Source organism: Tiliqua scincoides, chromosome 4, assembly GCF_035046505.1.
Source record: "Tiliqua scincoides isolate rTilSci1 chromosome 4, rTilSci1.hap2, whole genome shotgun sequence".
In the NCBI taxonomy this organism is placed as follows: Eukaryota; Metazoa; Chordata; class Lepidosauria; order Squamata; family Scincidae; genus Tiliqua; species Tiliqua scincoides.
The window spans coordinates 124,464,622-124,487,498 of record NC_089824.1 but is presented as its reverse complement, the minus strand read 5'-3'; the positions used below and the strand labels follow the sequence as shown (position 1 = coordinate 124,487,498).

Here is a 22,877-nt window from a genome sequence, read left to right as displayed (position 1 = left end):
CTAAACCCCATGGATCCCGCGAGGTTAACGGACTGTGGTGAGGCAGCACCTTACTGGCTGGGGACTGCCCAGCTTAAGGTGGGCGGTAGCTGCCCAATGAGATGCAATGATCTCTCCCACCGTCGGAAGCAGCCCCTGGCGTCACGCTCTACACCAATCGAGCGAAAACTTATAACCAGTAAACTGCTGCTTCCCGTGTTGTGCTGACGCCGTATGGCGAAGTTGGAGTGTCCTCTCCAGTGCGCGAACACTGGGTAAAGAAGGTATGGAGGATAGGCTGTTACCCATGCAGCAAACCCCCCCTCTCCACGTTGCTGAAATGGTCCAATGGAAAGGCAGAAGCCAATACGGTTGGTTCCATCGGCATCGCAGGAGTTGGCAGAATGTGACTGTGTTCAGCCATGAACTGCCTCAGGGACTCCGGCTCCGGATTTTGCCTCGAGGTTGACTCCTGAAGCCTTTTCCATAACTGGATGTAGCCACAAGGCAGTGGAGGTTTCAGATCAGAGTTTTCCTTCTCTCAGATGAGCTGCCTTCCCAGGCTAATGAGTCCCACCTACCTGGTGGCTGTTTAGTTGCCTCTTATGACAAGTACAATCAAACTCAGGGCCTATTCTTATCGCCCAGCCCCCAGGGGACCTCCCTCCCTCCACAACCAGGACCAGACAGGAAAACAAACCAGGCAAAAACACACACAGCAGAGAATCCAGAACTGCCTCCAAAACAGAGGGGAGCCAGAGGCAGCCAACCACCACCAGCCCCCCTCCAATCTGGGCCTTTTTCTGTTTTCCTGTATCTCTTAAGAAAACCTGGGGGGGGGCAGGGACATCGCCAGGAGGTGCGCGGTTGGTTGGCCTTCGTGGGGGCCTCTCTGGGGTGAGGTAGTCTCCTGCCTCGTGCTCCCAACAAGAAAGGCCTCAGACCAAGCCAGGAGGAGGAGGTTCACGTGTCCTCCTCCCTGGTGGCAGTTTAGTTTTGGCTTCCTGGCAGTGGCTTCAGCTCCAACCCCCTGCCCTGACTCCCCAGAACTACCTGTCATCACGGGCCTTCCTACCTTTATCCCCGCTGGCCTCCCCACTGGCTCCTCTTTTTCCTTCCCTTAAAGGGGCATCACCCCTGGTCGGCCTCTGGCTTCCCTGGTGACTACTGGTGTTCCCATCCTGCTTGCCATCCTCGTTCAGCAGGCAATGAGGGGTTTGCCTGCCCCCCAACCCTCCTCCCATAGCTGCCCCAGGGAAGCCCTGCCAGTGTCCCCCTTTCCCTTCGGTCACGGACAGCCCAACCTCAGCGCGCTTTCACTGTCGGCCGCCGAGGAACCCTGTCAGTGTCAGGCAGAGCCGCATGATGACTTTCATTTGACCGGCTGACTGGCTGGCCTAGGCCCTGGGGAGCAGTCTCCCCGTTTACCCACACGCTGTCCCCATCTGTGGCCTGCAGCAATGGGAGGAATCCCCTAGCCGTGGCAGTGAGGTCACCGTTTCTCAGCTCGCCCCACACCTCGCCTAGCCAGCTGGGGAGGACAAGACCCCATGCGGGTTCAGTGTCCCACCCCCGGCCAGTTGCCAGGTAACTCGGGGGTCGGGGTGGGGACTCAACCCCTGACAACCTACATTCTAATTATAGGCAATTTGAGGTTGTTTGCTCCACTATCAAGTCAATGCTCCTATAACAGCCATATGCTGCCTTTTGGCACTCTAGGTGTGCTTGTGTATGAGAGCAGTGTCGGCAACATCTTCCGGTGCATGACTGCTACACTGATATTTATATATGTGCTGGATCATTCACACATGTAACTCATCATTGTCCCGGCCCCTTTTTTCCCCTCTTTATTTTTCTTTATTTAAAATTTTTTCTGCCGCCTTTCTAAAAGAAGTCAAGGAGTCTAACAACAATTTTTAAATAATAGCCAGAAGGAAAAATGAACAGATGTGGACCATGAATTGTGGTATGTGTGTGTTGGGGGCTGGATGGATGCCTGGGCTGCTTTTGTGCCAGGTACATCCCTGTTACCACATAGCATTCTTTTAAAACATCATCAGTTGCGATCCTGGCCCATGTGCCGCCTTATAGCCAGGATCGCAGAATCCTGCACCCCTTCAGGACCCCCGACCCACCGAGAAGACTGCCATTCCCACTTCGTTGCATCCAAAGCCTTGCCCAGCATCCTCTGGTCCTCCAAAAGTCTTCTGAGACCTCCAGAGAGCCTTTAAACATTACATCTCATTTTCATTGGAGAACTGGAAGTGATGTTTAATGGCCCTCCAGAAGCCTCAGAAGGCTTTCAGAGGGCCATGCAAGGCCTCACCAGCCCTCAGAAAGGATCTGGCGGATGGGTGGCAGTAGTGTGACAGGGGAGTGTGGGCGGCACTGCTGCCCCCACAGGCCTCACAGACGTGGTGCCCTGGGGCATTTTCCCTTGACCCCGCCCCCCCGGAGTGCTGTGAACACAATATCATAACTTGCTTTCATTACTTTAAAGTACGAATTGTTTCCTTTGCATGCAATTTTCTTGTTGAATGAAAATGAATAAGCTTTCAAGATTGCATACAAAAGACATGATATCTTCAATCATACTGCGTATTATCTAATAGATTCATTCTGTGATTCAATGTACCTTTGTAGAAGCTGGAGGAAGGTGCGATCGCCCACCTGTTATTGAAAATGGAGACATCCCTGAAGCTATCCTTCCCCCATATGAATCAAATTCAGTAGTTCGCTATAAATGCCAATCCTTTTATATAATGGATGGACGTCCAGATGTACGATGTGTTAACGGACATTGGACGGAGGCGCCAAGATGTACAGGTATAGAAAGTATCAGCAATTCTTCTCTCTCAATCTATGAATGTATATTATGCTTCCAGAAACATGTAATTTCCATGTTGGTAGCGATTGGGATGATTCAGGCATTACCTCCAGGGTGTGGAAGCAATGTGAAGATGGGGGCACTGGTGGTATGCGGGCAAGACCCATCCCCAACACGAATGCACTCTTAGCCCCATCCCCATTCTCTCCATGCAGAGAGCTCATCTGAAGAGACAGGCTCCTCAGTAGGGACAGAACCTCCATCAGCACTGGAATGTTTGTGTTCCAGCATTCCAGATCACACAGGCATATTTTCATCCTGGAGAAAGCAGGGCATTGGAACTATGACCACGGCAGGGACAGAGCCTTCCTGTGCACTACAAAGCATGCTGGACAATCTCCATGTCTCATGTCTATGTATTTTTTATATAGTGTTGAATTGTTGAAAATGTGTTTTATGGACACTAAATCAGAGCCAGAAGTGAAGGTCCTTCTATAGGGCCAGCTGAGGAAGCCACGATAGGCATCATATTTTGAGTGACCTTAAGGATCTGATTGGCAATCAGAGGTTCTGAGCATGGGCACAATTCCACAGGACCTTCTGTATGCACACCATCAACATAAGGATAAGCCCCATCAAAAAAGCTCTTGCTTTGTCCAGTATTTCTCTCTTCCTACATGACTTTCCACCTTCCTCATAGCAGATGAAATGGTTATCCAGTTTCCAGGAGTTGAGTTGCTCCCTATTAGCAACCAGAGCATTCGGTGGGATCACTCCTAGGTGCTTTCTCCTAGGCAACTCCTAGGAGAAAGCAGGCTGAACAGAGGGAAGTAGAGCCTAGTGGTTAGGGTGCCGCATCCCTTCCTGTTTCTCACTTTCCCCTTATAACCTTGGTGGATTATATCCACTGCCACCATCCCTACCACCACTTGGTCTATAAATGACCAAGCAGAGGAGGGCCATTTGTGAAGAACCCCCCTCTCCCAAGAGAACACTGAGCCCCAGGGGTTTCTGTTAGAAATCAGTCACAAAGGAATATCTGCAGAGCAAAGAGATGCAACCCCTGAATCACCCATGAACATGGACCAGGCAGATTAAGGGTCAAAGTGGAACTAGTTAAAACTACTTTAAAAATCTAAGCAAAAGAGATTAAACAAAAAGGGGAAAGAATAGCAGGTAATAAAAGTATAGTAGGATGATGATGCAAAAGGCTTGGTGTTAAAGCATCAGGAAAAAGGTTTTCACCAAATGCTGTAATAATAACCATTAATGTCCTTCAGATGGAACTGGGATGTTGCTCAGTCACCTGTGTCCCATGTAAACCAGAGCCTGAATAACCTAAACCAGGGTGTCAAACTCATTGCAGACAGAGGGCCACATAGCATTCACTGGCACCTGGGGAAAGAAAAGCAGGTAAAGTTTAGCAGAATGATGCAAAAGGCTTAGAGGAAAAGCATCAGGAAAAGGTTTTCACCAAAAGGATGGGATAACCTTTAATGCCCAGCAGTTGGAGCTGTGATGTTGATCAGTCACAAGCATCATGTATAAACCAGTGCTTGAGCTGTCTAACTTTAAAGAGTGGAGGGCAACTAAACAAACCATCAAAAACACAAACCTGACACACATCTAACTGTATGATGTCTGTCTTAAACTACTTACATGGCAAGGAGTCCCCAGTCCTTCTCACTTGTGATTCAGCAAGTGAGTGCTCCTCTCTGAGCCCCAATGAATGGGTCACTTAGGTGACTGGTAGAGGAAACCCCCTTCCTGTGGGCTTGCACATTTTACAAACTGGCTGTAATGACATCATCACATTACCTGATTGGAGGAGTGGAAACTACCTGGTCACTGTGTCTCACACCTGGGATCATGCTAGGTAGGAATACTACCCAATGCGCGAGGCACATTCCAATCCTAGCAGGAAGCTCACTAATTCGGACAGGAAGCTGAATATAAATCTCTCACGTTGTCGATGGGGTTTACCAAACAAGGGCAAAAGCTGCCTATCGATTATCCCAGCAGCCACATGGCACAGAAGCTGCTGGGAAGTTAAAAACTGTCCAAAATACAGAAAAATTGGGTAAAAATAAGGGGAAATGCAAGAGATTCATCCCACTAGACCAGGGGTACAGCTGAGAAGCTGTACCTGCTGAAATTCTCCCTTCTACACAATTGTTAAAGATCCAGGATCCCTAAAGTTGAAAGTTTGCCCACCCCTGGACTAGCCTATAAAATGTCATACACTAGTCATACACAAGATGTCATACAAAATGTCATACACAAGATACACTACATGTGCTGCCTCCGACGCATTCTCGGCATCACCTGGCAGGACAAAATTCCCAACAACACAGTCCTGGAACGTGCTGGAATCCCTAGCATGTATGCACTGCTGAAACAGAGACGCCTGCGTTGGCTCGGTCATGTCGTGAGAATGGACAGTAGACCACAGCTGCGATACAAGGACATCTGCAAGAGGGATCTGAAGGCCTTAGGGATGGACCTCAACAAGTGGGAAACCCTGGCCTCTGAGCGGTCCGCTTAGAGGCAGGCTGTGCAGCATGGCCTTTCCCAGTTTGAAGAGACACTTTGCCAACAGTCTGAGGCAAAGAGGCAAAGAAGGAAGGCCCATAGCCAGGGAGACAGACCAGGGACAGACTGCACTTGCTCCCAGTGTGGAAGGGATTGTCACTCCCGGATTGGCCTTTTCAGCCACACTAGATGCTGTGCCAGAGCCACCTTTCAGAGCGCAATACCATAGTCTTTCGAGACTGAAGGTTGCCAATACAATACAATCACAATATAAAAAGGTGATGTTGGACACATTTGTGGTTTTGACTTCTCAGCCTTCTGTAGATGGAGCACAAATCAAAAAGTCACTGCCATTCTTTTCTAGTCAAGAAATGCCACACAAGCCACAGCTTCCTTCACAGGCTCTAAAGCTGCGATTAACCAATTCCACTGAAGTGCAAGGAAGAGTCTAGCTGTTCCAGGGCTGGGCTTCCAATCCTGAAGTCTATGCAATCAGAGACACAAGGGCTGTAATTTGGGGGGAGGCCAACTCTGGGATAGACCACCCATGTTCAGTGTGTGGCACCTCCAGGTCAAAACTGGAGAATGACTCCTCCCAGTAGACAGCTCAGGCATGAATGAGCCAGTCACATAAAGGTGCATCATGTGTAGCTTGCCAATCCAGTAGTCTTTCTGTTGTGCAATAAGCTATTCATGCTTAATGCTGCATTCTTCTCAGATGAACTTGTCAGTGACAGATTAACCCCTACAAGACCGAATGATGTGTGTCTTTCTGCAGCGCCTTGTACAGCATCTGAAGAAGAAATGGAAAGTCGCAATATAGAACTCAGGTGGTCACGTAAGGATAAACTGTATTCGCAGTCTGGAGATGTGATGGAATTTCGCTGCAGACGTGGCTTTCAGCCGGCTCCATCATCTCCTCCCTTCAGAGTACAGTGTATAGAGGGCCGGTTGGAATATCCAAGCTGCATAAGTACGTATATTGCCGTTCATCAACAACTGCAGAAAAGTTTGCACATGCTGCACATGCATCCCCACCCTGTTCTGCCTACTCCCCCCCCCCCCCCACTGGCTTACCTTCAGTGGCTGAGGTATCTGGTTTGGCAGTCAGAAGCTTTTTCGTAAGCTTTAGAGAGTCATGGGTGTTAAATTTGCTGACTGTGCTTTCTGAGTCTGTATCAGGTCAGCAGAATTTTCACATCTTGCACTCTCCGTAATCTCCAGCCCGCAATGTGGAATTTTCAGTTTCTTAGCACAGAAGTTCTCTCCCACTGTGTATATTTCCTCCTTTATTTCTTCCCAGGCCTCCTAATGGCTTATAAGGCATGAAAAACATCACTTGCGGTTTCTACATGAAACCGGAAGTCACATGTTTTGAGCTCTAGAACTCAGTCTGAGCCCAGCAGAGGCCCTGGACGGATGCCTGCAGCCTTTGCTGAGCTCAGAAGCCTCTCCAGAGGTGAGGAAAACTGGGCTCCCCTCGTCTGAGGGGAGGAAAACGGCAGAACAGGGGAGGAAGGATGACAGGGAAGGAGGGCAGATTGGGTCTGGGTGGGGTGGTTTGGCAGTGTTGGATTCAGTGTTGGCTGAATCCACCCCCTTCCTGGGCCTGATCTACCCTCACTGGTCAGCACGGACATGCATCAACTATACAGCTGGTGCAGGTCTGACTTGATCCACTGCAGCTGCTGGGGCTTACCTCAAGGCAAGGGATCATTTGTTCCCTTGCCCCAAGGAGGCCTCAATGTACCAAAACACCTCTTTGAGATAGAACAGTAGCCATACTGGCTCTGCTGCGTTGCAACATGGGGAGCTATATAGGATTGGGCTTGTATTGCACATCATCAGTATTTTCAGACCTAGCACTCGCTTTGAGCTCCAACTGGCACCATGCCTGCGGGCCTTGTGGGGGCGGCACCACTGCACCCGCTGCGTCACTGCTGCCTCTGCCCACCACACAGCCTCCGCCTGCCCTCCAGAGCCATTCCACAGGCAGGCAAAGCCCTGTGCGGCATTCCTAATGGCTCCAAAAGTCTCCTGAGGCCTCTGGAGTGCTCTTAATCAGTACTTCAGAAGTACCGCTTAACAGCACTTCAGAAACCTCAGCACTTCAGGTTTTCGAAGCTGTTAGGAATGATGCATGAGGCTCCGTGCGGCTAGGTAAGTATCGGAGAGGGCAGTTGGATGTGGGGGCGGCTGCAAGTTGCAGTCCTGCATCCTGGGGTGGCACAGTGCCAGGTCCATAACTGTTGTTCAGGAGGCCAGAGATCTATGCAGGACTGGATGAGCCCCTGTGGGTTTACTCTAATTTGCACCAGCTCTTTCGCTGGCTCAGTTCTGAGTAGAAGCAATAGGGTGTTTTGGGGTTGAAACAGAGCAAAGAATGTTGACGCTGTTGCCACCCATATCCACCATCGCCACCTCGATCCCCACCTTGTTTTTCCCACCCCACTCTCCCACTGCAGGGTTATCTTTGGTAACTGGGTCTGGCAGCCATAGAATGTCCAGCCTGATAGAATGGGGGTGGGAGGTTATTGCTCTGGGAATCAAACTGTGACCTTCCCTTTGGCCTGTGAATCTGAGGCCTTTTCCTTCAGCCCAGAAAATAGTTACATTACTGTCCTGGTCCATGGTCTCCTAGCAGACTCCCAAGTACATGTGTGAATTGCTATGTGTGTTCTCTACACACCTTCACATTACAAAATAAAAGAAATAAAAGCTTGACATGGTGATAGATGGTGCTGGGGAAAGAAGACAATCCATGATTCTCCTCATAGTTTGATTCTGAGAGTTTGACTATGATTCTCCTCACAGTTTTGCAGCGAACACCTCCATGTGCCCTAGTCCATGAGTGGTGGTGGAGAGCTGTGGCCATTGGGCCATTAGGGGTTAACTAGGCATGGGTATTTTTCCCCTTTGTGAACAATGGCATGCTAAGAGATTCCTGGGTGAATCATAGTAGTGGGAACTCTAGGTGTGCAGCCAAGAGTTTCCTGGGCTTGTCTGAGTTAAGGCGTATCCTTCCAGGAAGGAAAATGGCTCAATTACACCCAAACTGGAGAGGTTTTTGCGACACAAAAGGTTTGGCAAGTTGTGGGCTGGACCCATGCAGGTCATTGGTGGAAGAGACTTCCTGTAGATGGAATCTGAAAAGACTGTCCAGGTGTCCTGGCCCCTGGGCAGCTGAACTTAATTTATTATGCAGGAAGACTTGTACTTTCAAGCAAAATTATATCAGGTGGACAGCTCAGATTTAGAAGACCTTAGACACACACAGATGCCTCACAGGGCTATAGCTTTCTAATCAAGGTCCCTAATCAGAATGACCCTGATTGGAGAGAACCTTGTCTCAACCACTCCAGGGTAAAACTCTTGGGAATTTGGCAAGTGAGGTGATTAGTGTCTTGTGTGTTTAGTTCACATGGCTGATCTCTTTCAAGAAACTAGCTTTCTATCCTTGCTGTGCTCTTCTCAAGAAGTATTCCTTGGATGAGTGTGTTTGGGATATGGGAACCTGAACCCTGGATGTGGGGATTCCTACTAGTTCTTTGCTTTTGCCCCTTGGACCACAGTAGCTCCCAGAGAGGGTGGGGTGCTGTGGCTTCCTTATGCCATGTCGTGTCCTTGGGGCATCTCAGCATGGTTGATATTAGTACCAGTTGCTGCGTTGCTCATTCCTAGTGTCTGTTGAGAGGGCATCCTCCAGCGGTGGCCAGTCAGTGACCCTGAGCCTGCCCAGCCCCTTGCTTGGTTCACTCTGGTGGTGATTGGTTCATTCATTCACTGATGATGTACTGACTTCAAAGTGATGACACACCATTGATGCACCAACGTCATACTGATGATGCGGCAAATTCAGGATGCCGTTCCATCGATGGTGGGCTGTCAGGGTTTCCATGGACTGTCAGTGTTACTGGGAAGGGAGACCTCAGTGATACTGGGGAAGACTGCACCTGTATGGCATGACCTGGGACAGGCTTATACGAGCCTTATACGAGCCTCGTATTATGACATGTCATGCCATCATTGGGGCAGTGTTGTTTCAATAGGATATTAGTGTGGCCTTACTTAAATCAGAAACACACTCCATCTTCCAAGGGTTGTCAAATCACTTAGCAGTTATCAGGTACTGCCTTTGCCCTTAAACTTGATATCTCTGGATAAAGGAGAGTCATTGTTTAAAAGAAAAAAAGATTCCCCTGTGTCCACTCCAGCACCTAATTATAAATTATGGAACTGAGCTTAAAATTGGTTCATTTATTCCTAATACCTGGTTCTGGGTGATGTACTGACCCATATCAAAAAGGTTTATGCCCCAAGACTTGTTCTTCACTTGGACACTTGTGCGAATAAGATGTCAATCTTTTCTAGACACTGATTGAAAAAAGGAAGAAATGTGATTTATCAAAGGCATTGCTAAGGCATTGATGCTGGGATTTCCTTCTAAATCTCAGAAATCTTTGTGTCTTCTGTCTAGACCTGGACATAGTCCAGCCTGCTATGGTAAATCCATCAGTCACTGATCAATGATGGAAATGGTGACTGAATTTATTCTTTTAGAAAGAGTGTTGGGCTTACGATTTACTGGTAAGTGTCAGAATTATATCTCAAGAATACCTGACAACTGTCAACATTCACAGAGTTCCTCACCTTTCTTGTAACACAGAGACTTTCAAAACAACTTAATGGCTAGTGGCAGGATGCTTTTGCTGAGCAATAACTGCTTGTTTGTTGAGTACAGTTGTGCGCCACTTAACGATGGGGATCGGGACCGTGATCCCCATCGTCAAGCGGTGCTTGACGCAATCTGAACCCTCCACAGGGAAGGGAATACTCAGCTGAGTATTGTCTGAGCCTCTCAGAGGCAGCACACGTCTCAGACTGAGGGAAATCATGTCTCTTGCGCAACTTCTCATTTCATGGACAAAGCTGGAGATCCTGTGAGACGCGATTTCCCTCAGACTGAGCCTTGCAGAGGCAGAGCTCAGATGTGCACTGCCTCTGAGAGGCTCAGACAACCCTCTGGAGGTGAGGAGAGCTGAGCTCCCCTTACATTCAAAGGTAGGGGTGTGCGCCCCTGTTAACCACATGACCACATGTACGTCGCATATGCGATCCCGGTGTTAGCCGGAACGTCACTAAGGGGAGCACACCTGTAATTTAAGACTTTTGCATAACATTAAAACATGCCAAGGTGTTGAAGTTGCAGAGCAGTGCTTGAGTAAAGAATCCCCCTGCTGTGATACATACATCAGGAACTATATCCTGTTATGTACGTATGAAGAACTTTTGACACAAATGATAGTTTGACAAAATCTATGCATGTAACCGAACATTTGTTTTCTTTGTGTTTTACAGGGCCAAGTGGCTGAATGCCTAGGTGGAGACATGTTTCAGCAGCAGTTGATCTTCTTGAATCGGTTATCATTTACTTTTAATACTGCAAGCTGTTTTTTAAAATGTCTTTTCTGTGGTCCACATGCAGCAGTGACAGTGGGGCCTGAACCGCAAATGGGGACCTACTTCATTGGAGCTACACCAGCAGCATTTATCATTGGTAAAGTTATAAGATGGCTAGAGACAAAGGTTTTCAGCACAGTCCTATATATGTTTACTCAGAAGAAATTCCATGGTGTTCACTGGGGCTTACTCTCAGGTAATATGTATGGGAATGCAGCCACAGTCCCATTTTCATAAAATGCCATTTTAAACATCAGAAGTAAAGAATGCAAGAGTTCTGCAAAGATATTAAACTGCTTCTAGATAGTGACTGTGTGTCAGTGAAGGCTAGCAGCTCCTCATTGTGATAATTTCTTGTGTAACTGTATTGATTTCTTTTTAGTCTACAGGATTTCTGCATTAATTTTAAAAATGAGTTGAAAGCATTTATTTGCCTTTTTTGTCTTGATTCTGATGTAATAAAAATAAACTGCAATATATTTTTCAGAGGTCTGAATGTGTTTGCATTTGTTTATACAAGTGTTTTGACTCCTTTGCATATTAAAAAGATCTCAAAACTCACAGTCCTGTGGCTACATTTCTGTGATTACCAGAGTCTGGAGGCAAAAACCTGTGGCTGATTTCAAATTCTAGATTTAATACATTTTGATTTCAAAGAAGAGCTACAGTATTAGAAACTTACTCGTGCCTCAGAAGTCATGGGAACTGTCAGGGGTTAGCAAGGCATAATTCTGAGCTACCATCTCCCACAATGTCTTCCATTTCTTTCTGTAGCTGAAGCGTCAGCCGAGGGAACTGTATGTTAGGAGGTTGAGGGTTGATCAACAGGCCTCCGTCCTAACCAGTCTAAAATAGATTTAAAATAATCCCCTCCCCATACACACACATACACACACAGGTGTTCAAGAGGTGTTACCAGGTGTCTTTTTCAGAACTCGTGTCGATATATGCACATAGGGGAAATCTATATCAGGACCTGAGACCATGTGCAGTGGCTAATGTCACAATTCAGTGTTGCCACGAGGAAGGAAGAATGAAGCCAGGGTGAAGGTGCAACAACAAGCTTCTGTTGTCGGGATAATTTTACAATTACAGAGAAGAGGGATCAGGAGATGAATGCTGAATTGCTCAGCCATTCCTGCAGCTAGCATAAACAACTGCTATGTAAAGAGAGAAAAATGAAGTCCTTAACGGGAAAAGGGAGCTTCAATGGTACAAGCAAAGAGGGGAAATAAGGAGTGTAACCAAGGGGAAAGCGGGACTGAAAGATGGAATTTGACTATAATGGAAAAGGAGAGGAGAAAAGCTGGAAGAGATAAGGGGGAAAAAGTGAGAAGGGTTCTCCACAGCCTGAACCAAGGGCTGTAGGCAAAGACAGTCCCTCAGAGGGCCACGGAGTCACTTCATTTCTTTGAAGAGAGGGAGTCATTTGCTTCCATGGGATGAACACTGCATCAACACTGCAGCCATTCAAAGGGCAGTGCTCCTGGGTGTCCCAGTTGTTTGAAGAATTAGAGTGTCAGGAGGTCTGACTGCAGGCCTGGAGCTGATTTCAGCACTTCCCCTAAACACAAAAGGAGAGAATGATAGAGGCACTAAGTACTGAACCGGAGACCAGGCATGTAAGACCAGGAGGGGTTTTGTGCGTTGATGGCACGACTGCCTTCCTGGAGGCTTCTCGGATCCAAGACTTCTTGCTGCCATCAGTCCTGCTTTAACGTCACATTCTTTGCCTGGGTTGCGCTTTCCTGGCAGGCACCCGACACCGCAGACACATGTCACACTTTGTGCATTCATAACAAAAGAAATGAAAAGGTTGTCAGGCAACAAACGGTTGTCAGAAGAGACAAAAATGGGGGAAATGCTGGATAACCTTGTTACTGGGCTTCCAGTTGTTTGAAGGGGAAGATGGTGCCGAAAGGCTCTGAAGCAAGTCAGACCATTAAACCAAGTCCAGTTTTCTTAGCTCTGCTTTGTTGATCTGGACATGAAGCAATGCAGAAGCTGAGGGACTGCAACTCATGTGAGAGGCTCTGGGCAAGTTCATGTGTTGAGAACAGGGAAAAGGAAGCAAAGAACCTGGGATTGGAGTCATGAAGATTCACCAAGCAGCTCAATGGATGCTGAACTGTGGCCCGCCTGCATTCCAAGAGGAAGCCATGAGGGAGAAAGAAAGGAGATAAGGGAAGCAAAGGGATAGAGAGAAGGTTGGCAACCTTCCTATGTGGCAAGGTTGGCATGGAGATTCTGGGATGGCTTGATGTGAGGGCGGTATATGACAACAAAGCTGTGGGTCAAATCTCAGGTAGGCCAAAGGTATGTGGGAGGAGAAATGTACACTTTGGATATCTATGACAAGATACTCTGTGGTGTTTTTGGTCATAGACTAGCACAGAGTATTTTGTGGGATGGTTCATCCTGTAGTATCCTTTTGTCCAGAGAGAATTCCTGATCCGTTTCTATCACCCATCGCAATGGAAACGGCCATTTCCTACTGTGCCACACATTCTGAACAGTAAGACTGCACTTTTCTTGATTGTTAGACCTGTGCTTCAACTAGCGCAGGGCTCTGCTCAAGTTGTCAATGAAATTGGTGAAGAACTTCACTGGCCAGACGGGCCCTCCCTTTATTGACCTCAAAGGATCCTGTTTACTTTCAAGCCTTCAACCAGGACTGTGCTGTTGTTTTGCAGGTCTGAATAACAGAGTGAGGTGCAGTCACTTGTGGAATTTTATTGGAAGCTTCTCCAAGCCTAAGGTTGAGAGGGTGTTGCCCAAATGAACCAAAGCTTAGTGTTTTACTAGGGGATGGTGGGCCTGAAGCTCCCTTGGCATCGGTCTTGTCAAGGGCAACATGAGCCTGAGCCGGGTCACATACTTTAGTGTACATCCAAGACCATGTATTCATGTTTGCATCCATGTTGGGCAACAGGAACATTATGCTTAGAAGCAGTACTGAGTCACAGATGTGGGGTTGATATATAGATGGGGAGATGCATTGCTTAATTTGCTCAACATTTCTCTCTCCAAAATGACTTTTCCAGAATAATCATCGCACTTTTTGGGGGAAGCTATTGGGATTTGTTCATGTGTGTTTAATATTGCTAGGACCTCAGACTTCAGCGTTTGCCTTAAAATGATAGCACGATGTTCTCCCAAGCTGAAACTGTCAACGTCATACCTTGCCTTGAATCTAGTCAACCTCCAGTGCATGGTCCCTCTGTTGGCTGCGCATTCCTTTTTTCATAGGTTGAAGTACACAGGATACCATCTTTCCTTCTTCCCCTCCCTGATACACAGAGCATAGCTATTCCCCCACCCAAAGAAAGGATGTTTCCCCATTCCATGTGTATTGCATAGCACACCGTTACCTTTGGTTCAGGACTAGCAAAACTATCCCCCAATGGCTAAAAATAAATAATGCTAACAGTGACAAGCTTACTGATTCTTTATGGGTTCTTCATTCATGGCTCTGCAAATGTCATTCAATGCAATTCAGAAAATAAGCACAAGTCCCACTAGGTGGCAGTGGAGAGATGGGAGTCACATTTACAAAACAGTATCAATATTGAGATCAATACAGTTCAAATTTGCAAGCACGGTGGCATGGAAGAGGAATGGTCTGCTGAGAGTTTTCCTGGGATTTTAATATTTCCATCAAAATTATGCAGCACAAACTCTTTGCCGGTTTCCGCTTCCATCCCATTGTGCCCTTATGAAGGCCACGTGGTTGGCAACTAACCTGATTGTGAGGGTCTTTGGTATAAAGGTAAGAAAAGCATTACTGGATGCTCCATGGTTAACATCAGCAGAGTGTACAGCATGTTAGTCAATTGGCAGTTCCTAAATGATGGTGGCTGCTGCATGCTGCAGAGCATGAAATAACTTCCGGGTGACCCACAAGAAGTAAATTCACCTCATGAAATATGCTTGTGGATCCAAAATATCCATGCACAGATCTGCTGTGTTCAGCTATGGGTAATCCAATACATTTACAGAAAAACAAAAAACAAAAACAAAACAAAAAAACTTGATAATATTAGACATTCAACGCTTTTGAAGACTAAAATCCTGGCCAAAAAGATGGTTGTATACATACTGCAACATATGCGAAATATACGTCTGTGAAATATACAGTAAAATAATCTGAGTGTAAGTTCGCATCCCAGAGTTTCTGAACTATTGTCTAGATACTTTTGATCCATAGCACAAGTACTAGTATGAAGCTTCACAACTCAGCAAAACTTAGCATAACTATACAACCTAATTCAACAGATGCAGACTGCCGCATTGCTGAGGTGTGGTTTCCCATAGGTAAGGGAATACCCCATAGGTAAGGGAAACTTCCCCTTTGAGAGTGCCCCTTACTCAAAAGCATACCTGATTTAAATAGCAGTGATGTAGAAAGCACTCCCTCCAATGTAAAGAGTGCTCCCCTATGGGGTGTTCCCCTTATCTAAGAAAAGTTCCTCTTACACATGGGGTGCCCCCCCTACCCAAGAGCCTACCTGATGGAAATAGTACTCCCCCATGGGGTGTCCACCCTACCCAACAGCATACCCAGTAGAAATAGCACTCCCCCATGGGGTGTTCTCCTTACCCAAGAGAATACCTGATGTAAATAACATTCCATCATGGGGTGCCCCCTCACCCATGAGAAGACCCCATGGGGAAGCACTGTTTACATCAGGTATGCTTGAGCAAGGGGAACATCCCAGGGGTAAGAGGAACAGGTATGCTCTTCCCCTTATCCAAGTTCTCCTTACCCATAGAGTTTCCTTTACCCAGTAGATGACAGTGGGGGGGGGGCTGTAGATGTCAAAATGGCCCCCAAATCATACAGCTGCTGTAAAGTGGCAGTAAGAGTTGAGACAAGGGAATGAATTTGGCAAGTCTTCACTTGAAAGCGTGGGTAGGTTAGAGGCCAATGCTAAAATCCTATCTCTACGGTCCAATCTCTTAGGTCATCAGAGGGGGCACTCCTTCAAGTGCCGCCTTTATCCCAGGTTAGAGGGATGGGGACAAGCCTTCTCTGTAGTGGGGCCACAACTATGGAATTCACTACCAGGAAACTAAGAACTCTGCTCTCCCTCATGGCTTTTGGCAAGGGCTCAAAACATTTCTGTTTAGTCTTGTGTGTGTAGTGTCATCTGTCAACCACCTGTGCCTTTGTATGACCTTATTTTCATTTAACCCCTGGGGGCTGGGGGACAAGAATAGGCCCTCAGTTTGGCTGTACTTGTCGTAAGAAGCGACTAAACAGCCACCGGGTAGATAGGACTCGTTGGCCTGTGAAGGCAGTTCATCTGAGAGAAGGAAAACTCTGATCCCAAACCTCCACTGCCTTGTGGCTACATCCAGTTATGGAAAAGGCTTCAGGAGTCAACCTCGAGGCAAAATCCGGAGCTGGAGTCCCTGAGGCAGTTCATGGCTGAACACAGTCACGTTCTGGCAACTCCTGTGACGCCGCTGGAACCAACCATATGGGCTTCTGCCTTTCCATTGGACCATTTCAGCGACATGGAGAGGGGGGATTTGCTGCATGGGTAACAGTCTATCCTCCATATCTACTTTACCCAGGCTTCGCGCACTGGAGAGGAACCACCATTCAGAGTGCAATACCATAGTCTTCCGAGACTGAAAGATGCCAATGATGATGATGATTTTCATTTATTGTCTTATTGTATATTGTGGTGTTTATTTAAAGTTTGAAATTATAAGCTGTTTTGGGCATCTGCTTTGGCAGAGGAAAGGCGGGGTACAAATCTTTTAAATAAATAAATAAATATCAATCATTTACTGGTAAAGAATGACTTTAAACTTGGGAGGTTATTATAGATTTCCAAAATAAACTATGCAGGGAAAACTCAACACTAACTGAAAGCCATTGATAAATCCTTACATTCTGATGCTCATATCCATCAGTTGCAAGGAAAGAATGACATTTACCAGGTGAAGATGTCAAAGACAAGCCCAGTTACACAGTAATTTCTAACATTTATTGATACATGCCCAAACCCAGAAAAGGGTTACAATAGTTTATGCAATAAAGGATGCAATTCTGTAATTCGTCAGGATATTTGCCAGTTTTGAAAATGTCTACAGTTATGAAAAATGAATCACTTTCAATTGTTTTCTTGCACGAACAGCAATGAAAAATATCTCTGTGGCCTGGCAAAATGGCATGCTAGTTGAAGACGTTTTAAACAGTCCCTCACCAAAGGCAGCTGAGAAATCTCCACAGTCAGGGATTTAGAGGGCAGGTCCTCTCCTCTAGGAACAGCTTGATCCATATCTTCTTCAGTGACTGTGCAGGCCTCTGCAGAATGAAACAAGTCATTTGATCCTTGAGAGATTATTTGAAAGTAAAGAATTTACTCAGTGTTGGGAAAACCCAGTGGGGCTTGACTCGTCGAGCCACTGAGTCACCACCCCCATGACTTGAAAAAGAGTCATAAGAGTCAAAAAAGAGGGACACTTTCTGAGTCTCCGAGTCATAGTGACACTGTGCCTTAAGTAACTCGAATGGACTTGAGTCGAGTCCCCTTTAAAAAGTCCGCTACGGAAATAACGGGGCTGCTGCCAGGCTCTGTGTGTGTGTTGGATTTCTCTTTAAACACCCCCCCCCCCGCTGTCATCCCCCTCAACTGTAAACAGGGTGGGAAGGGTGGCGGGGAGTGCTAGAGAGCCAGGAGTGAAGAGGGAGAAGAAGGGTCACGAGCAGCTGCGAGAGGCTTACCAGCATGACCCAATCCTTGCGGCTCTACTCAGAAGTAGTCCCACTGCACCCGGTCATTCAATGAGGCTTGCGCCACCAAGTAACAACAGAGCCAAGAAGCCACAAAGTTGGAAAGCAGAATCGGGAAAAGGAGTTTTTTCCCACCTCACTGGGTTTCTGCAGCCAACTGTAAGGCAAGAATCTCCTTGGGCTCTGCCTCCTACTCTCCCTCAGCCAATGCAAATATCTGAATGTCCATCCTTTGCCAATGATCATTTGTTCCTTCGTTCCTTCCTATTAGAGATGGGGGGAAAAAGCTCACCCCCGCCTCCCGCCCAATACATTAACCCTTTCCTGCCTCCCGGCTGGAACTCCCTGCTGCTCACCATTGGGATGCTTGCCCCACGAGGTTTTCCACATGGCAAAAGCAGTAAGCAGGCTAGCAGACACAGCTAGACTCAAGTCAGCACATGTGGGAATGAGTGCCAAGTCAGGGGGGCCCTGCCTCGAGTCTTTTTCAGAGTCTTCCACACGCACGCCTCACGAGTTGCCGAGTCACCCAAATCACGCATTTTTGCGACTCGAGTGAGTCATCTGAGGAGTTCCCAACCCTGGTTGTAACACAACTTCGGGAACAAATTATGGCAGATACACATACCTGTGCATACTGATGTTGCTGTCCAATGACCGTCAACACAACGTACTTCTGAAGATCCATTCATGACATAGAAGTGTTGGCATTTGTATTGCAGGGTTGCACCTGACATATATTCTTCCATTGGCAGACCCAGAATATCTCCATTTTCAATAGGAGGAGGGTGGCCACACCTTCCCCTACCATCTACAATGACATAGTGAGCCAAATATTAGGTAGTGCCATCCATGATGACAATAAATGTGCGTGGTCCACATATCCCTGTAAACCTATCTAGCAATGTGTCATAAGAAAATTCAAGAAACTGGCATAAAAACAACACTTCTGATGTTGAAAAATGAAGGAAAGGTATTAAGACATTGTCATGAGCAGAAGCGAGACTGTTTCTTTTTCTATTTGTGTAAAGTTGGATAGAATTCAAACCGCAGGTTTCCCTCCAAAACAATTTAACTTCAGAAAGTGCAGGAAGGGCCATCTGAAATGAGGAGGGGCTAAGCAGCCCCAAAGTTTATATAAGGGCAGGTTGTGGGAAATGGGGGCTAAAAACCACGAGATGGCTCAGTGCTAAACCACATTGCTGAACTATTTCAGAGAAGAACAGCATCCAAAGTGTTTTGTTTTTTTAAAACAGATCAGTAACTGCTTGGGAGGATTCGGAGAGTTCTTCTTTAAATAATTTTTTTAACAGATGCATAAACTTTTAATTTACTTCATTAATTAATGATTGATTTGATTTTGTCATATGGTGTGTTAAAAAGCTTGATGATGTCATTTCTGGCCATGACAATACTTCTAGGTTAACGGCATCACTTCTGGTGGGTTTCAACAGATTGTCATTCTAAAAAGTGGGTCCCGGTGCTAAAAGGTTTGAGAACCACTTGCTAAGGAGTCCCTCTCTCCTGCCCTCTCCTCCTTTTTCCTACTTCAGTCTACTTTCTCTGGGGTTCCATTCTGTGTGCATTTTAGCCGTAAGATTCCCCCTGCATAGTTTAAGGGTAATTGTGTCAGTATATCAAATCCCGTTCAAACCCCTTGTTTTGGGTTTTTGAGCACTCTTTCACCATCAAACTGCACAGACGTGGCACTGACCAATCCATTGGATTCCCACAGATGATTGTTTTTTTCCTTGTATGTGCATGTTGCTCATGTTATTAAAAAAAATGCCTGCTGGTCACACTGAGGGAATAGGGGCTGGAGGTTTTGCAGAGAGAGAAGAAGAGGGGAAGAGGAAGAGGAGGGAACGAGCAGGAAGAATTCCAAGGTTCAGCTGCAATAAAAGACAGCAGCAGAGTTTCAGTTCTCTGTGGCTTGAACCAGAGGTAAGGGTCGCAGGTAAGGAGCAAGCCCCTTGGCAGCCCGTGAAATCATGTGACTCATTTGCAAGGAGGGCTTGTCTTTCTCTCACTGCCTGGTTGCTCCTAAACAATGCCCCAAGCCTCAGAGCAGATCAGTGGAAAGCAGGATCTTCTACTCTGAGTTCTCAGTGATTTGATCATAGAAAATTATATGCTGGAGACCTGGGGTTAATCCTCATGCCTCTCCTTAAACAGTTTAAAACGGGAGCACAAGTCCTAGTTTCAGGAATATGCACACAGAGAGCACTCTTGCTAAGGAAGAAAAGATAGAGGCACCAAGCGTGTCATCAGGTTGACTCCACAGGAGGCACAGAAGAGAAAGGTAGATTTGTGGGTCAGTGTTTACATATCTATATCTGCTACTATGTGCTACTATGTGCTCAAAAGTGTTACAGAGATCATGCAAGTGGCCAACTTAAGCTGCAGTGGCAGGAAGAAAGGCCGAGAAGCATTTACATGGAAACTGGCGGGCTAGACCACGGGTGCCCAAACCCCAGTCCTGGGGCCGCTTGCAGCCCTCGAGGCCTCTCAATGCGGCCCTCAGGTAGCCTCCAGTCTCCAATGAGCCTCTGGCCCTCTGGAGATTTGTTGGAGCCCACACTGGCCCGATGCAACTGCTCTCAGTGTGAGGGTGACTGTTTGACCTCTCGCATGAGCTGTGGGATGAGGGCTCCCTCCACTGCTTGTTGTTTCATGTCTGTGATGCAGCAGCAGCAGCAAAGGAAAGGCCAGTCTTGCTTTGTGCAAGGCCTTTTATAGGTCTTGAGCTATTGCAAGACCTTCATTCATTCATATAAGTTCATCTTTAATATATTCATTTATGTAAACTTATGTAAATTTATTCAAATTTTAAATGTAAATTAATTCTTTTTTTCCCCCTGGCCCCTGAAACAGTGTCAGAGAGATGATATGGCCCTCCTGCCAAAAACTTTGGACACCCCTGGCCTAGACTGTAGCTGTGGCTAGTTCCAAGGAGGGGGATCACGGTAAGGGAGCTTAGGCTACTTTCTTGGGGAAGGGGTGCATTGTGGGGCAGCTCCCAGAAGACTGGCTGCTCTGTGGAAGCTGGAGCAGTGGATTTTCAGGGGTGCTCAGGGAGGAGAAACAGAAGAAGGGAGAAAGGCTGGCAAGGAGGAGCACTGTGGTGCTGGCAGGCACATTGGTTCTTGGGTAGTGGAAAGAGTGGGGGTAATTGAACAAATGAGATTGGCACAGAGGGATCAACGGAGAAAGAAGAACTGGAGAACTGAAGAACTGTGTCCTAGCTTTTTAAACCCCAAATCTGCACTGGAAAGCAAGGGACCTTTTCTTCATCAAGGACTTTGCTTTTGTACCTTGATGGCCCTTGATGGTTCATCCCCAGCCTGGAGATGGTGCATCTCTTGCTTTGTACCCTGTCCAGAGTGCTGGAACCACTGCTGATTTGTTCCAGAGGCCACTACCTTAATTAACATATTCCTTGACTGAATCTAGTCATGGAGCTGGTGAGGACAGCTAAGCACTTACAGTTCTGTTTACCTCAAGTCAAGAAGCTCTCAGGATAGAGCTATTTTCTACATGTTCAAATGTGCTAAGCAAGCAAGAGGTGGCTGGTCATGGCATTTTCTAAGAAGCAAATGAATGGCAAAGCTTCTCTTAACCCAGCCAACTAGAGTTTGGATGGGTGATGCATCTGATGAACCAAAGTTGTTTCATTCCAACAGGGTATTGTTGAAACAAGTGAACAGATCAAATCAAGCCAGCAAAGAAGCAAGAAAGTGACATGTACAATGAATACCATTCAACTCCTTCATGATGGGTCTAATGCTCCAAAGTATTGTCATATTTTTCTGATTGCAATTAATTTTAGGCATGATATTCCCTATCCTTGTTCTGTTTGATGCAAGATTAGTGGGATTAAATTTCTATAACCTACTCATATGTGTACTCTAAATCGAGCTGGATTTCTCACTATAATCACCAATATAAATTTTGCAATATGCAATAGATATGCGAAAATTTTGAATGGCATATAGTCCTTTCTCATCTGTAATTCTGTTTTGCTTTTTTGTCTTCACCATGAAGAGAGCCAGTGCATGGTGCACATCAGCACATCATGGGACTACCCAGGAAAAAAAAAAGAGGAGGAGCAAGCCATCTTTGAACACACCTGGCCACAGGTGGGTAACTTTTGCACTAAAGCAGGATCCTATATAGATAGTGAGCTGAGCATTTCCCCTATGTTTATCAGATCATGACATGTCACATTTAGAGAGCAAGGGAGAAAAAAACATGAAAAAGGCCTCTGAGGTGCTCTACTTTCAGTGATCCAACCTAACTTAGGGAAAAAGTTTGTCTGTTAAAATTTATCTGCCACACTCTCTGCCACACTCTCAGATGAGTCTGATTCCAAATCACATGGAAGCCCCCATGCACATGTAGCTAAATTCAGGAAAAGTCCCTTTCTCACATTCAGATGAACTTGCAGGAGTTGGGGGTGTGGTTGGCAGGCATGGCCCTCTTTCAGAACATGTATCCTGTGAATATATGGAACTGTGCCCAACTTGGAGTAATGCTGTGAAAAGCCTGATCTGCTGATTTCTGCCCATTCAGATGTTCTTAGAAGCAGAAGGCTAAACAGGATCTGGTTCAATCCCTTTAACAAAGGTTTGATTTATAAAAATCAGCAGATCACATTTTTCAGTTTGTGCCTCTGTACTCGATCACCTCAGAATAACTGCAGGTTGAACTGCTGTCAAATGTACAGCTAAAGCGCTGGTGACTAGTTCACTGCTAATATGCACTGTTGGACCCCTTACCATGGACCCAGTGCCAGAGTTAGCCCAGCACAAGCATGCGGTGGGCCAGCTCCAATGCTGGGCCCGCATACCGTCGCCTGGAGTTGCCCAGACTGCTGGATGGCAGAGAGGTAAGTGGGGGTGTGGGACTAGGCGGGAGAGGCATTCTGGGGTGGGAGGAGGTGGAGAAGGGCGACTCTCTGATTCTGCAGCAGAGCTGCCTCAGAATCGAGTAGCCCCATTGCAGGGCTACTTCCCTTACTCGGGGGAAAGGGGATGAAAGTCACCTTCTCCCGAGAAAGCAGCAGTGGCTGCCCAGGGTGTGCACAATGCCGCGGCAACCATTTTTGGTGCTGCACCAGTCCCGCATTCCGGGCAGCTCAGGATTGGGCTGCTTGGCTGCAATCCTATACAGACTTTCCTGAGAGTAAGCTCCATTGAACTCAATTGAACTTACTTCTGAGTAGACATGCATATGATTGCTCCCTTACTCAGTATCCAAGGCTGGGCTTTGGCTTCAGTTTTAGCTGCCAGAGTTGCGACACAAAACCCACAGAAGGGCAAACACTTCTTG

At 46.7% G+C, this 22,877-nt stretch overlaps 1 protein-coding gene and 1 long non-coding RNA gene across 2 annotated transcripts in view; one reads left to right on the top strand and one right to left on the bottom strand.

Annotated features, from left to right (window-relative positions):
• LOC136648438 (complement factor H-related protein 4-like) overlaps positions 1-11,265 on the top strand; it is a 63,559-nt gene extending 52,294 nt beyond the window's left edge. The window contains exons 14-16 of the mRNA XM_066624549.1: positions 2,623-2,805; positions 6,117-6,311; positions 10,697-11,265. Of these exons, the coding sequence (XP_066480646.1) occupies positions 2,623-2,805; positions 6,117-6,311; positions 10,697-10,710 (392 nt within the window). The 3' untranslated portion in view covers positions 10,711-11,265. The remainder of the gene's footprint in view (positions 1-2,622; positions 2,806-6,116; positions 6,312-10,696) is intronic.
• A 5,546-nt stretch (positions 11,266-16,811) lies between these two features.
• LOC136649660 (uncharacterized) lies at positions 16,812-22,870 on the bottom strand. Its single transcript, XR_010794417.1, has 3 exons — positions 22,761-22,870; positions 18,175-18,357; positions 16,812-17,117 (listed from the first exon to the last, which is right to left on the bottom strand). It is a non-coding gene; the product is annotated as an uncharacterized lncRNA (long non-coding RNA).
• Between the last annotated feature and the right edge of the window lie 7 nt (positions 22,871-22,877).